Raw genomic sequence first — 14,788 nt, forward strand, 5'->3', positions numbered from 1 at the left:
TGTCAACAAACCCACCTCTTAATTATTCCTCAAACTCCCCCTTTTCCATTAGCTCCCCTCCCCCTTGGCCACTTTGCCTCTCCAGAGCCTTAACATTTCTGAGTCTTGAGACCTGACGAAGAGAGCTGTGGTTCTTGAAAGCTTTTGCTACAATAAAGTTGGTTAGTCTTAAAGGTGCTACTGGACTCTTTACTATTTTGAATCTTGAGAGGAGACAATCTTCCCTGAGCAGGCATGATTCTGAGGAGAGACCGGGGCAAAAAAAGCTTGAGAGTGCACCTGCCGTTTTCAACCCCCCACCCCCCACTTCCCCCTGCCCTTTGTCCAGGATAACATTGTTGAGGATTCGATGCTGGTGGAGCCCAAGTACCACCGTCACTTTGTGGCACGCCGGGGTCACGTTCTGCGGGAGATCGCGGAGGAGTACGGGGGCGTCATAGTGAGCTTCCCCCGTACTGGTGTCCAGAGTGATCGTGTGATGCTCAAGGGAGCCAAGGACTGTGTGGAGGCTGCCAAGAGGCGCGTCCTGGAGATCATTGGTGACCTGGTAAGGGCATGTTTGCGATCCTGAATGGCGGGCGAGCTTTAAGAGTCGCCTCCCCTGGTCTTTTCCCTTTTCCTTGGCCCAGTCTAGGCATATGAGGTGAATAATCCGAAACACCACCTCTATCACTTCTGGGTCCTGGTTTTGCAAATGTTCCTGACCACATTGACATGAATGCCTCCTATGAAGCTCACTTGCACCATGCGCTCTAATAGTGCCCCCTCTCATAGCTCCCATACCAAGTCAGTCTATTGGTCCATCTAACTTGGTGTTGTCTACTGCAGCTGACAGTGGCTGTCTTGATCAGAGACTCTTTAACTGGAGATATCAGGGGTTGAACCTGCGACCATCTGCATGCGAGGCAAGTGTTCAGCCACTGAGCCCCCACACCCTTTCCCATCTCACTCATGCTTTTATTCTGTCTCCCAACCCCTATGCAGGAGGCCCAGGTGGTGCTGGAATGTGTCATCCCGCAGCGCTTCCACCGCGTTGTCATGGGAGCCAAAGGTTACAGGGTGCAGCAGATCACTCGAGATCACGATGTACAGATCAAATTCCCAGAGCGAGACGACAATCCAGGTAGGGGTCCGGAATTGAAAGAGGCATAGCAGCCCCAGGTGCAAGGATGAAGCATTGGATTTCTTTGCAGGGAGCTTATTTTTCACTGTCCTCTTTCTTCCCCTTTCTCTTCAATTTCTCCTTTCTATACCACCCGGTTCAGAAGCACAGCCTCAGGAAAACGGTGAGGTGAGCCCTGAGCCAGACTCCACTCCCCGCAAATGTGACATCATCCTAATCTCGGGGCGCAAGGAGAAGTGCGAGTCAGCACGGGCAGCGTTACTGGTAGGCATCCTAGAAGAGTGCCCTAGCTGTGGCCAGGTGGGCTGATTGTATGAAGATTTTTGGTTCTTGGGAGGAGAAGAGTAATGAGTGTTCCTGACTTACCTTACTGCTTGAGCTCTGCTTCAAAGAGACTCAACAAAGGCTGTGTGTGACTAAGATTTGTACCCAGATCCATATTTGACAATCTATACTAAATTGCTTCAATTGGGTACAGCCAGTTTTGCTTTGAGTCTTTTTTCGAGATATGCTTCATGACATAGTTAAAACATAATAAGTGCTTCTATGCCCAATCAGTGGTGACCAGTAGAAAGTGCTGGATTTGAACTTGGTTCTCGCTTTTTCACTTTGCCACAGGCAAGACTTATTTTTCACTGAGGTCCCAAAGCTCAATAGTGGAAATCAAGCAGTGGTTGTCATGGCCAATTTGGTGCCCATTCTCCCACTATTCTGAAGTGCCTTTGTATGTCAGGGATATATAGTCTTGGATTTGCTGTGTGCCATGCCTTCGCCTTATAGCCGTAGCTCTGATGTTGTCATTCTGACCACCTAGGCTCTGGTTCCCATCACCGTGGATGTAGATGTCCCCTTTGATCTGCATCGCTACATCATTGGGCAAAAAGGTGCCGGCATCCGCAAGATGATGGAGGAATATGAGGTACAGGCAGGCCACCTGAAAGGTGGCATGGGTCTGCGTGTGAGCTCTACATTCAGATGTCAGATGCACCATATTGGCTGTGCAGAATCAAATTGTTCATAACTGGACTGGTGTGCTGTGTCTGGTCTGGAAGTACCAGGAGTTTCTGTGCCCCCCCCCCAATCAATTTTCATGTTCCCCTTGTGCTGACAGCAAGCAACAATTAGGAGAAAACTACCACCGGGGGCGAGAAGTATCAATGCACTGAAGAATCGGTGGCTTTGTCCATTTAACACAGCTGTTCTTGGGTACATGTGCACTCTCCATCGGGGGGGAATCGCAAGCAAGCTTCGTTTCTAGAAACATTTCCATTTCTTGATGCAGGTTGCATGGTTGCGCTCGCTCTCCCCCAGCTGTTTCTTAAAAGGACTTCCAACCGATTACGGGAATTTTTAGCTGATCAATCAGTGCATGTTTAATTTCAGGCTTGTCTCTCTTGGAGAGAGCTGATTAATCACGGGATTCATTTAAAACGATGGACACAAATTGTGGCGAAGCTGTTTTTAGCCCGGGATTTTAAAGGATAATAGGGGCGGTGCTTTGTGAGCATTTCTGTGGAGGTGTTCTAGAAATGTAATGCTACCGCAGGAAAGGTGCTGTCCTCAGTTGCTACCTGTCAAGCCTTCAGAAGGTGGAGACACACAGAAAAAGATCTGTGAAGCTGATTGGACTGGTTCACATGGGAGGAGGCAGGCCTTCAGGTGCCCTGGTAATTTAGCCAGGCCGTGGTTTAAGTGGTTCTTACGAGGGCAGGCTTCCCCCCTCCCTAGTGCTCATTCATGAAAAGAAAATTGGCCCCACGCTGTATTGACCATACTTTAATAACTTCACGTGTCAAAAGCAGACACTTCCAGGAAGAACTCCTCTTTTTTAAAATCTGCACACTTCCTCTGTTCCACGGGGACGTTTCCCCAGGGAAGTCTTGCTTAGGGAAAAGCCCATCTAAATGCTCTTCAGCACCAGGTGGCAGCAAAACATTAAAGCGCCTGCAGTCGAAAAGGGCTTAAGGGGACTGATTCACAAGTCGGTGTGGGATCCAGTGAATTTGTTGGGGCATCTTGCGCAGCTGGGGGGTAAACAGTTAAATGAAACGGACAGATTTGGGCATTAAGAGCAAGAAAATCAAAGAAAGGGATTCTTTTGATAGTGAGAAACTGGGAGGGCGAATTGCCTAATTGCGTAACTCTCCTGATGAATGTTAATGAACTAGCTGAATTAAGTACTCATTGTTGAGACGAACACTTATGAGATTAGGATTTTAGCTGAATTGGCCAAAGGAATTTATAAATCATACAATGGAAAACAGATGCTAGGAATGAAAAAAAAAGCAGAAATAAAATACCCCCAGGAGATGAGTAATACTCTGGAGGAAACTAAACATGGTGGATGGGATCCCATACATCTGTCCCTGCTAACGGTGGCACTTTCCTCTGGTGGAAAGAGGCTTCTGGCAACACATCTGGATCCAGCCCGTATTTTCCTGAGAGAGACTCAGGCTTGGGTCCGGTGAAGTGAGTTCCACAGGCCTTCTCCATGACGCCCAGTTCCTCTGGTGCCGGCACTGTCCTTTGCACAAGATGAATGGTTTTCAGCGAGCCCGTGCGCCAGTGGAAGTGCTAGTGGAAGAGGAAGCATGCTTCGCAGTAGAGGCTATCAGCGGCGTGTGCGGAACTGTTCGTAGGATCTAAGCGGTAATCTTTTTTTGTGGGGTGGGCCTTACTTCCTTGCCAGAGTAAAAAAAAAAATCAGCTCGTTTAATATGCTCCCTGTCTGGTCACCATTCACCCATATTTTGATTAATCAGTCAAAACCCAGTTGGCTTAACAGATCTGCATCCCTGATTTTAACCCTTAGCTGTATGTGGTCCCCAGGTGAACATCTCCGTGCCGCAACCTGAGCAGCAGTCGGACATCATCAAGATCACAGGTCTGGTACCTAACGTAGAGCGAGCCAGAACAGGCCTCTTGGAGAGAGTCAAGGAATTGCAGGCTGAGCAGGAAGATCGGGTACTGCCAGAACACCGTGTGACAAATGCACGCCCCCTCCCCATCTTTTCCCTTGCTGGTTACCTTCCGCCAAGCAAGTTCAGCCAGTCTGTAACTGCTGGCTTTTTATGTCCCTCTCGCAGGCATTGCGGAACTTCAAGCTTACGGTGAGCGTGGAGCCCAAGTATCACCCAAAGATCATTGGCAAGAAGGGGGCCGTCATCTCCCAGATCCGTAAGGACCATGATGTCACTGTCCAGTTCCCAGATAAAGGGGATGAGAATCAGGTGGGTCTCTCCTATTCAGCAGCGGTGGTTGGCTCCAGGGGATTATGAGTCGATCTTTGCAAAGTTACAAGCCAGTGGCCCTTTCGGATTGGCTCGTAATGGCATAACAATAATAAGTGTGCTTATATACCACCTTTCTGGATAGATGAGTGCCCATTCAAGGAGGTGAACAAAGTCATTATTATTATAATCCCCGCAGTACAGCTGGGGAGCTGGGGCTGAGAGGGAGTGGCTTACCCAAAGTCACTTGCTAAGATCATGGCAGGAGTGGGATTTGAAACAGCAGAGTGCTGATTTGTGACCCAACCACATAAGAACTTTGTTACAGCAGCATATGCCTGGAAAGTCAGTGTTATTATCTCCACAATACAGCAGGGGAGCTGGGTCTGAGAGGAGTGGCTTATCCAAGGCCACCTGCAGAGTTCATGGCAGGAGTGGGAGTTGAACAAGCAGAGTGCTGATTTGCAGTCCCGCCACTTAACCACTATGCTGCAGCTGCATGTGTGTGTTTGCCTGGGCATTGTGGGAAACCTGATCCATTTAATCCCTTGCTCCAAAGGCCAAACCTTCAGGTGCAAGAAATAGCTCTTATACAGCTTAACAGAACTTACTTATCTAACAGGAGTCTGGTGACACCCTAAAGACTTCACGGGCTTGGTAGAGTCTTGAAAGCGTAATCTTGTTGGACTCAAAGGTGCTGTACTGGCTTGGTAGAGTGGTCCGTGAGCCCTCTGACTGTATCAACTACTCTTTTGATTGACTTCGTTTTCACTTGGACTGTACCTTGTCACATCTTTGGCCCTGGGAAACTGGGCCTTTTGGCAGCTCCTAGTAGTAGCATTGCCCTTCTATGTGCAGCTGTGGGTATAAATTTCTCTGCTAACTGAATGTAATGTTTCATGGATCTGATGAGGTGGACTCTGGCTCACGACTAATAGATTTGTTATGGTGTAAGCTTTCTTTGGATATTTCAGGAGCTGCCATTGAGCCCTTAATCAAGTCAGACGGGGATATTTGGCTAGCTGGTGACACGGCGGCACTGCCGGATCTTCAGATTCTGGGGCTGAGTTGGCTTTGGTGGCTCTGTTTTGCAAAGGTGCAGAACAAAGATGCCGTTTTTCTGGTTTCCTTGAATTCTTGACTTCCTTGCTGTCCCAGCATATGACAATTTAGTTCCTCTTCAGGATTTCACCCCTAATGTTCCACAATAAGCGATTCAGAGAGAGAGAGAGAGAGAGAGAGAGAGAGAGAGAGAGACTCTTCTTAAAACCAGACTTGAAACAAAATGTCTGAATCTCACCTAGCTTCTGGTAGGTCTCTTCTGACATAGGAATGATGTGGCTACTCTAATTCCTGTGCTTCCAAAACAGGACCTCATCACAATCACTGGATACGAGAAGAATGCAGAGGGGGCCCGTGACGCCATCTTGAAAATTGTGGCAGACCTCGAGGAGATGGTCAATGAAGATGTCCGATTGGATCACCGGGTCCATGCCCGCATCATTGGTGGGCGGGGAAAGGCCATCCGAAAGCTCATGGAAGAGTTCCGGGTAAAGGCAAACACTGCTTGGGGTCAGGCGGGGGGAGGGGGGTTCTGGGGGGGAGGCAGTTCCTGCCTGTGGCTCGGGATAGAGCCCAAGCTTCAAACCAAGCCAAATGTTCCCAGGATCAGTCCTTGGCATTCCCCACTAAGGGGGGCCCAAATTGCAGGTACTGAGATAGACCTTTCTCAGCCTGAGACTGCAGAGAGCTACTGCCAGTCAGAGCGGCCAGTGGAGTGACTTGGTGTAAGACAGCTTTTCGCATTTAGTGGCCCAACTGGCCTTCAGCTTGAGCGCCGCGTTGCTGTTCCTGGTAGAGAGAGAGAAGGGCTGTGATCTGTTCACTCTCACCCTTCTTGCTTAACATCATAATAAATATTAAAAACTGCATTTATAGCTTGCGTTTCTTATGGGGACTCAAGGCAGATTACAAAATATGAAAAGCAATTCAGTCAAAGACCTCCAGTTAACAATGTAGTAGGACTAAGAACTGGAAAACAATGCAAACAAAAAGCAACAGTCCAGTAGCACCTATAAGACTAACAACATTTGTGGTAGAGTATGAGCTTTCGTGACCCTGCGACAAATTTTGTTAGTCTTATAGGTGCTACTGGACTGTTGCTCTTTTCTACTGGTACAGACAGACCAACACGCAAACAATGAACTAAGACAACAAAAGCTGTCTAAGGCACAACGTACCATATCGAGCAAAGGCAGAAGACACTGTACTAAAAAAAGGGGAGGGATATAAATACAATAAATATTGCAGTAGCCCGCAATAGTATCCCATATAGAAGAGACCTCATATAGAAGAGACCTCTTGAGCTGTTCCATTATACTACATGGATATGTTAATGTTTTCTGTAATACACAAACATGCCTTTTCCGTACAGGTGGACATCCGGTTCCCTCAGCCGGGCTCCAGTGACCCTGACAGGGTCACGGTGACGGGGCTGCCTGAAAACGTCGACGATGCTATTGACCACCTGCTCAACTTGGAAGAGGAATATGTGAGAGGAAGGGGGGTATTCATGTGGGCAGGGGGGGAGGGGCACGTCCGTCTGAACAGCTGGCGAGGAGGATGAGAATATGTTCCCTTGCTTCGCTGTCTGGGAAGCCAGTGTTTCGTACGGTTTAATGTGTCACACTAGAACTTGGGAAGATGAGGCTCAAATCCCTGTTCTGCCATGCAACTAGGTGACACTCTGTCCCAGCCTGAAACACAGGGTTGTTTTGAGGATGGAAAAATCGTGTCTGCTATTCTCAGCTACTTGGTAGTCAGTCCACCTCTATTAGCTGCAGCTAGCGGGAACTGACAGAGATACTGCTACAGGGTGCTATTAAGATACCATTAGTACTAATTCTAGTAGCAGAAGTTCAGTACTACTCATCTCATCCGTTAAGGTTATTTATTGCTAGCAAGATAATGTCATGGATGTAGCTTTCCACAGACAACACGTTGAAATCAATGTCTTTAATAGGGGGAGCAGACATGTGCTGACCCTGCCCCCCCCCCCCACACACACACACACAGTTGCCAGTTCATGAGCACGGGAGCCCACATGCCTGTACAGTATGTTGAGGCCCTTAATTGGGAATGCTTTTTCCATCATTGTCCAGTTGTGGAAACATACAATGCACGTAATGCTGCTGTTGTTTGGCAGGGAGTTTACATTGCGCTGCTGTATACTAAGTGGCACAGTGTCCGTGTTAGAATAATAATAACTGCGTTTATATACTGTTCTTCTAGACAAATTAGTGCCCCTCCCAAAGCGGTGAACAAGTTAGTGTTGTTATCCCCCACAATACAGTTGGGGAGAGGAGCGGTTTACACAAGGCCACCTACTGAACTCATGGCAGTAGCGGAATTCGAACCCGCAGAGTGCTGATTTGCAGTCGAACCACTTAACCACAGAAACCTCACCCCCAGGCAGCACTTGTCCCCGAGTGAATGGTCAGCCGTGGGACACCTGATTGCTGTCCCTGGTGAACTCAGCCATTGAGAATCAAGCTGGCTCCTTCTGCAGAGCTCCAAGCTGGATTCTTTGTTTTTGTCATGCTCTAGCATGACCATTATGAAGAACGAGATTGTATATAATGTTGAGTTCAACATCAATGCCTCAATGCCCCCATCCCCAAAACAATGGCAATGAAACGCCATCCCTGCATTTTTTTCTACAACAGAAGCTTCCTCCTGTGAAGAAATGCCGGAGCATATTGATAGAAATATTGTGAGCTCTGTGATTTGGAGCTGGTTCTTGTTGGACCACCAGGCACGTTTTGATGCTTGCAAACTTGACACAGAAACCATTTATGGTAGTTATCATCCGATTGCAGTGTTCTGATTATGAATTTTTTGAAGGGGATTTAAAGACAGATTAATACAGGTCGCTCTTCTAGGAGAGGGACCACCAGTTCTGAAGTTCCATGACCAGTACACTCACGGATGCAATAGCCGCCTCTGAGATTAACAAGCGGGCTCTCTCATTGCAGATGATGGATGTGGTGGAGACGGAAACCATGGCTGCATATATGAAGCCCCCCTCTCGCTTGGAGGAGGAGCCCCGGGGCCCAGCCAAGGGCTTTGTGGTGCGAGATGCCCCTTGGAATGCATCTGGGAATAAGGTCTGCCTTAAAACTTCTGGCTCCTCCCAGGCCGAATTCTAACACTGTTAACCAATAATAAGACACAACACACCCTTGGGGACAGGGGAGGGAGGGACGAGGAGGGTCCGGCTTCCTGCTCTGCAGGAGCTCCCGTCTTGCAAGCTGTTCTCCAGAGCCATGAAGTCTAGTACCTTCCTTAATGATGATGATGATGATGATGCTTTGTATCAAGGATCAGCTATATCCCGTTGGTGGGTTTGTGTGGAATAAGAAGCCTTGTTTTAGTGTCCAGTCTCGCATTCTCAAGCTGACTCTTCTTCTTCTCCTTGTACGGTTTCAGGCTCCAGATGTGAGCAGCGCCGAAGAGTTTCCAGTCTTCGGCACGGGTGTCGTCCCCAAGCAAACGTCTGTCTGGGGCCCCAAGAAGTTCTGAGGTGGGGAGGGTTTGAGGGGAATGTGGCATTACCAGCCAGGCATGGCTCCTGCCTCCCTCAGGCATTGTGGCGTTTTTTCTTGTGCCGCGGGCTCTCTGCCGATCTCCTCTCGCTGTCAGGATGCGGCTGACTCCTGCGCTCCTTTTTTTTCTCCGTGACTCTGTGCAATCCATTAACTGATCAAAAGCCATAGCCTCCTCCCCTTTCTCCCCCCCCCCTCCATTGAGCCAAAGCAGGCTAGGTTGTAAGCACACAAATTGAAAACCAGCCTCATAAGGCGGGTTCCTCTCTCCCCCTCTCATGCCAAATTCAGGGCATTAATACATCCCAGCCTTCTCCTGCCCCCCAAAAGGAGTAGGCAAGACCCTTCCCCCTCCATGTCTGCTCTCTCCTCCTGGGTGTAGAATACTCTGGTGCATGTTCGAACCCTCTCTGGAGGAACTGAGCATTTCAGGGCTCCATACCCTTAAGATCAAGAACAGGCAGATTGCTTTGAATCCCTCCAGGCCAGCTTGTGAGCCCCCTACCTACCTTGGGCTGCCAGTACCTCCAAGCTTGCAAAATCCCCCTTCTTTGCCTCCCTCCAGGCAATTACAGTAGATTTTTGAGAAGCACTACCAGAATAGACAGGAGGTAACGGGAGGGAGGGGCAAGCAGCGTCCATGGGGCGGTATCTAGGACCAAGATCTTTGGTTCCCAGTGGCTGGAACAAACCTTTTTAGAAGCAGCACTTAGAAACGTGACCCACTCAGCAAGCTTCCCTTCTGCCGTCCTCCCCTCAATTCATTCCTAGCACAGCTTCTTTCATAGAGTTGGTTGTGCTCTTTTTATTTTCCATTTTCATCCCTTCCCCTTTTTTGCTTTCTTTCCCTCATGTCTTCCTCAAGTTGCACTTGCTTTGAAACGTTAGGAAAAATATGCAACATTGAACAAAGAGACAGATGCTCTTTATTTCCCCCCTTCCCTCTGTTTCTAGTCCCTGCATTCAATTCCAGATTGAAAACAAACTGTGACTTCTGGATTTTTGTGTGTGTGTATGTGTGTGTGCGCGTGCGTGTGTGTGCGGGGGGTGGTGGAAGTGAGCACAGTGGCTCCACCTATTCCCTGGCCTGATCCCCCCCCCCTTCCTCCCCTGCACTGCCATGTCTGCATGACGTGGCAAAAAGAAAAAAAGAAAAGGGAAGGACCGCTTAACCAAGTTTGTGACGGTAGGGGTGGGGATAAGAAAAAAAAAATGACAAAAAGCGAAGGACACTCTTGGCCTTAAAGACAAAAGAAGAGAATTTAAAAAATAAAAATAAAGTTGGAGTAAGGAAATATGCAAACTCTGTAAGTCACATGGTGACTGTGGACTTTTCTAATTCCAAATAAAATGGAGCGGAAAAACAGCCACCTTGAAGCTGCGTGTCTGTAGGGGCTGCGTGTTTGGGAGGGCGGGAGCAACCTGTGCGCTGTTCAGCAGTGCTGCAGCATTTTCACTCTGGCAATTTCAAGGTGTTCCTGCAATGCAAATCAGCAAAACTTTGCCCCGGCAACTTGGCAGTTGCCCTGTGTCTCCTTTAAACTGTGCAGAGCAGCCATGTGTGCTCAGCTAAAGTAACCAGAAAGGCTTCCCCCGGAATGTACTAGCAAACTGAGAGCGGGAACAAAGTGCCGTCCAGGAGAATACAATTATCACGGATAGTCAAATAGCAACTCTCTCATATAATTCCAACGTTATACACAGTCCTTATAACAGTTCACAATGCATAGGTTACAAACTTACTTCCTTAGGTAGTGTATAACTTAACAACATAACTACTTTCTATTGACTATCCCTGTGTATACACATGAGTAATCAACATACAATCAATAGAACATGAGTCCCACACAAGGAGACCCCAAGGGGTGTAATGGCAAATTATATCCAGGTTAAGTCTTTCAAGTTCATGTAACTATAAACAATTGATTGTTCTTTTTCTTTTAATAGATGAAGCACGGAGAAGATGGAAATCCGGAGAGATGCCCAGAACTAGGGTTTCAATCCACATCATTCTCAGGTGCTGTAAATGGATTGTATATGAATATGATTACTATGGGGAGAGAGGTTGAATGCCCCTGATGAAGTCTTTCTAGACGAAGAGCTGAGTGAAAATCTGCCGGCCCTAGTTCTGGGCATCTCTCCGGATTTCCATCTTCTCCGTGCTTCATCTATTAAAAGAAAAAGAATAAACAATCAATTGTTTATAGTTACATGAACTTGAAAGACTTACCTGGATATAATTTGCCATTACACCCCTTGGGGTCTCCTTGTGTGGGATTCACGTTCTATTGATTGTATGTTGATTACTCATGTGTATACACAGGGATAGTCAATAGAAAGTAGTTATGTTGTTAAGTTATACACTACCTAAGGAAGTAAGTTTGTAACCTATGCATTGTGAACTGTTATAAGGACTGTGTATAACGTTGGAATTATATGAGACTGTTGCTATTTGACTATCCGTGATAATTGTATTCTCCGGGACGGCACTTTGTTGCCGCTCTATTCGCACCTGCCAGTCTACCAGTCTGTGCCATGCATTACCAGCACTTGGAGTTGCTTTGCAGGGATGGCAGCCTAGGTTGCCCCCAAACAGCATCTCTTTTAGGGTCCCATGGGTGATAACTTATGCTTTACCAGCATCACCATTAAAGCCATCTCTGTGAGAGGAAGAAAGGAGAGTGTGCCTGGCTTGTTGGGAGCCAGACATCTTTTAGTCAAAAGCTATGCCACCGCCTGGATTGAGCCCTGCCAGCTGCTCAACCAGTGATAAACCCTTCTTGCATGAGCTTCAGGATAGATTTATGTAGCCTTACAGCCACAAGTTCTTCATACACAAGTTGGACTGTACATTTACTCTTCCATATGTAGCACACACTTGCTCCCTGAAGAAGAATAACATAACAGTGGAGGCCCTGGGGCCCTTTTCACGCTTTCATAAGAGATTCCCTTCAGACCCACCTGGAGGCAGCACATCTCTGGATTTGAGCAGGAGTTCCTACACTACAGCATACACAACAGTAGCTGTTTGTATACTTTTTTTTGGTGCCTCAACCCCTACAATCATCTTCACTTTTGGGCTTCCGTCCTTGGAGGAGCGTCTGAATTGTCCTCTTGGATTTTGTCTCTGCATCCTTATGAAGAACTCGTTCCTGTTTCTGCTGACTGCTTGGGAGTCCTGTTTTCCCTTCTCCCTTCCCACCAGATCGTGTTGAGCTAGCCCTTCCGTACATTCCAGTGAACGAGTGTCGTTCTTTTGATCTGAGTGGGGCTTGTATTTCTTCCTGCAGGTGCAAATGGGAACCATCTTGGCCTATGGGATTGTCACAAAGAGGAGGTCAGTTGTACCCTGCACAACAGCCTTTCTCCTGCAGAGAGGATAACCCTTAAATCCCCCTTTTGGAAATCCAGTGACATTCTCTTTAAGAAAAGCCCTTTCAGCTTGAAGCTAAAACCCCACAATTCTGCCACCAATCAGGACCTTTGTTGATTTATGATATGGGCATTATATCACATAGGTCACCACTGTGAGCCTAGTGAAAACAGTGGAGGCTTGCAAATCCTTTGCCATTGGCTCCCCTCCCAGTTCCCTGCTAATTGTCAGGAAATGTGAGATGGATTTAGGGCTTTGTAGTTCAGCTTGCTCCACAAAGGTGTCATAAATGAAATTATAGGTTGAATTAAGCCAATTCCTAACTGAAATGGTCTGAGAACAGTTAAACCACATATGCCTCATCAGGCACAGATGCTAGTAACGTATTTCTTGCATATTCCATGGGATGGTGGTAAGGCAGGTTGGTAGTGTCAAATGAGCACAACACTCAGCAATGTGGGTTTTACAGAAGTAAAATACTTCTAAAGAAGTATCCAGTGCCCACATTGGAGCATGACGTGATTTAGCATGTTTTGACTCAAGCTTTTAAAAGTACAGCATATTAATTTTGTCCTAACACTTGAATGGAAATATTTTTTTCTTATGCAGAATACTACATCCAAAAAATTAGGGAAACAATTGACAAGAATTTAGGCACACCTAAAGAGTATTGCGGGACATGGCGTGGCATGGTTGTACGCTTATCTGATCTCTTCCATAGAGGTTGATGGAGTAAGTTTCACTGTGTCTATTCCCTGGTTTCACGTGCATTATTTGTTTCCGTATCACAATGATAATTATGGTATCCCTTTGACCAATTGGGGAGATATATAAAAAGAACTTTAGCTTTGGCTAACGTGCCAAATCAAACTAATCAGGTGAATTTGTAACTTGCTTATTTGCACAGTATTTTGTTTTAGTCTGCCTTTCTCACTGAGATATAAGCTGCTTGCAGTTGATGAAATCAGCAACGTAATTGGATTATGATTACAGAAATTTGAAACAAAGCAAAAAGTATTAGACATATGTTAGCACAGAAAATGGTATTGCATAATTAGAAGATAATGTGGTGAGACCAGGATAATGCAAACAGATAATGCATGATATATACACTGTGTTCTAGTCTACAGACTCGTGGAAATGTAGCTCTATTGTCTTTACAAATGCCATCTTGAACAATTCTATATTACGTAGCGTGAGGATAGAAGTGTGGGAGGCTGCCTGATCTTCCAGGCAGACAGTTCCACGAGTTGCTTGCACAGATTGGTGTATTGGTTAAGAGTGGCAGGACTCTAATCTGGAGAGCCGGGTTTGATTCCCCACTCCTCTACTTGAAGCCAGCTGGGTGACCTTGGATCAGTCACAGCTCTCTTAGAGCTCTCTCAGTCCCACCCACCTCACAGAGTGATTGTTGTTGTGGGGATAATAACATACTCTGTAAACCTCTCTGAGTGAGTGTTAAGTTGTCCTGAAAGGTGGTATATAAATCGAATGTTGTTATTTATAGAGCGGCATCCACAGAAGGCCCTGTTCTGACAAACTGTCCTAGCAGAGGGGACATCTACTGGGGCTGATTATGACTTCCCTCACGGATATATTAGCCATCCTCCAAAAGGAATCTTGTAAATGAAAAAATTGCATCTTTTAACACCTGAATGGTGTAGTCTGTCTTGGTGTGCTGAAAGCTAACTTTGCCCAGTCTGTACTTCTGCCCTTGTGTTCTTTCTAAGAGGTACTGGACATGGTCAACAGCCTCTGTATGCAGGGGTGCTAGTTGGAGTTAAGCTGTAATCAATGTTTTCGCTGCTGCTGCTGGAATCATCAGTTATTGCAAATGGGTATAGCAACATTTGTAAGATGAACGAAGTAGGCTGTGTCCCGAGGCACTAACAAAAGGTGGGGATAAACCAAGGAAAGTGATGGATTCATGTCAGTCAATATAACCATGTATTTTCAGAAGGGTGGAGCACAGAGGGGCTGTGACAGAATGCACATGCAACACCAGCCTCAGCATTGCAGATGGCTGGCCTTTGATTTATGTACATGAGCCCTTCAATGAGATTTCAACCTCAGTTGAAATGTATGTATAGTATAGCATCATTAAAGGTCGGCGCTTGCCCCGAAGCCGGCTGAGAATTTTAATTTAATTCCGAGCTGTCAAACAATTTATGCGAAATTGCGCAATTCATGGGTGGGGTGGGGAGCAAAGGAAAGCCTCAGCAACTACACTGAATTCATCTTTCAGGGTGCTAGAGGGTGCTGGGTGCCTTGCATGGAAATGTTGTGGAGTCGGGGTACCCAGACTTTAAGGGGATCGCTCTGTCAATCCTGGTTCACGCATGCAAGAAAATATATCAGACTTGACATTTTAAAAAAAACAAACTAACCCTTCACCAGCAGCCACCGAGTTTATATTTGCCAGAATCTCCCTCTCTCCGAGAAAGCAACAATATAAGAA

The 14,788-nt window shown here is 46.7% G+C and overlaps 1 protein-coding gene across 1 annotated transcript in view; it reads left to right on the forward strand.

Moving 5' to 3' along the window:
* The window catches only part of LOC129338498 (vigilin-like), a 52,247-nt gene extending 41,924 nt beyond the window's left edge, over nucleotides 1–10,323 (forward strand). The window contains exons 19-28 of the mRNA XM_054992789.1: nucleotides 329–547; nucleotides 985–1,123; nucleotides 1,266–1,387; nucleotides 1,938–2,042; nucleotides 3,953–4,087; nucleotides 4,210–4,353; nucleotides 5,724–5,903; nucleotides 6,788–6,904; nucleotides 8,388–8,519; nucleotides 8,842–10,323. Coding sequence (XP_054848764.1) covers nucleotides 329–547; nucleotides 985–1,123; nucleotides 1,266–1,387; nucleotides 1,938–2,042; nucleotides 3,953–4,087; nucleotides 4,210–4,353; nucleotides 5,724–5,903; nucleotides 6,788–6,904; nucleotides 8,388–8,519; nucleotides 8,842–8,934 — 1,386 coding nt within the window. The 3' untranslated portion in view covers nucleotides 8,935–10,323. The remainder of the gene's footprint in view (nucleotides 1–328; nucleotides 548–984; nucleotides 1,124–1,265; nucleotides 1,388–1,937; nucleotides 2,043–3,952; nucleotides 4,088–4,209; nucleotides 4,354–5,723; nucleotides 5,904–6,787; nucleotides 6,905–8,387; nucleotides 8,520–8,841) is intronic.
* Nucleotides 10,324–14,788: the final 4,465 nt, after the last annotated feature.

Source organism: Eublepharis macularius, chromosome 12 (genome assembly GCF_028583425.1).
Source record: "Eublepharis macularius isolate TG4126 chromosome 12, MPM_Emac_v1.0, whole genome shotgun sequence".
NCBI lineage: Eukaryota > Metazoa > Chordata > Lepidosauria > Squamata > Eublepharidae > Eublepharis > Eublepharis macularius.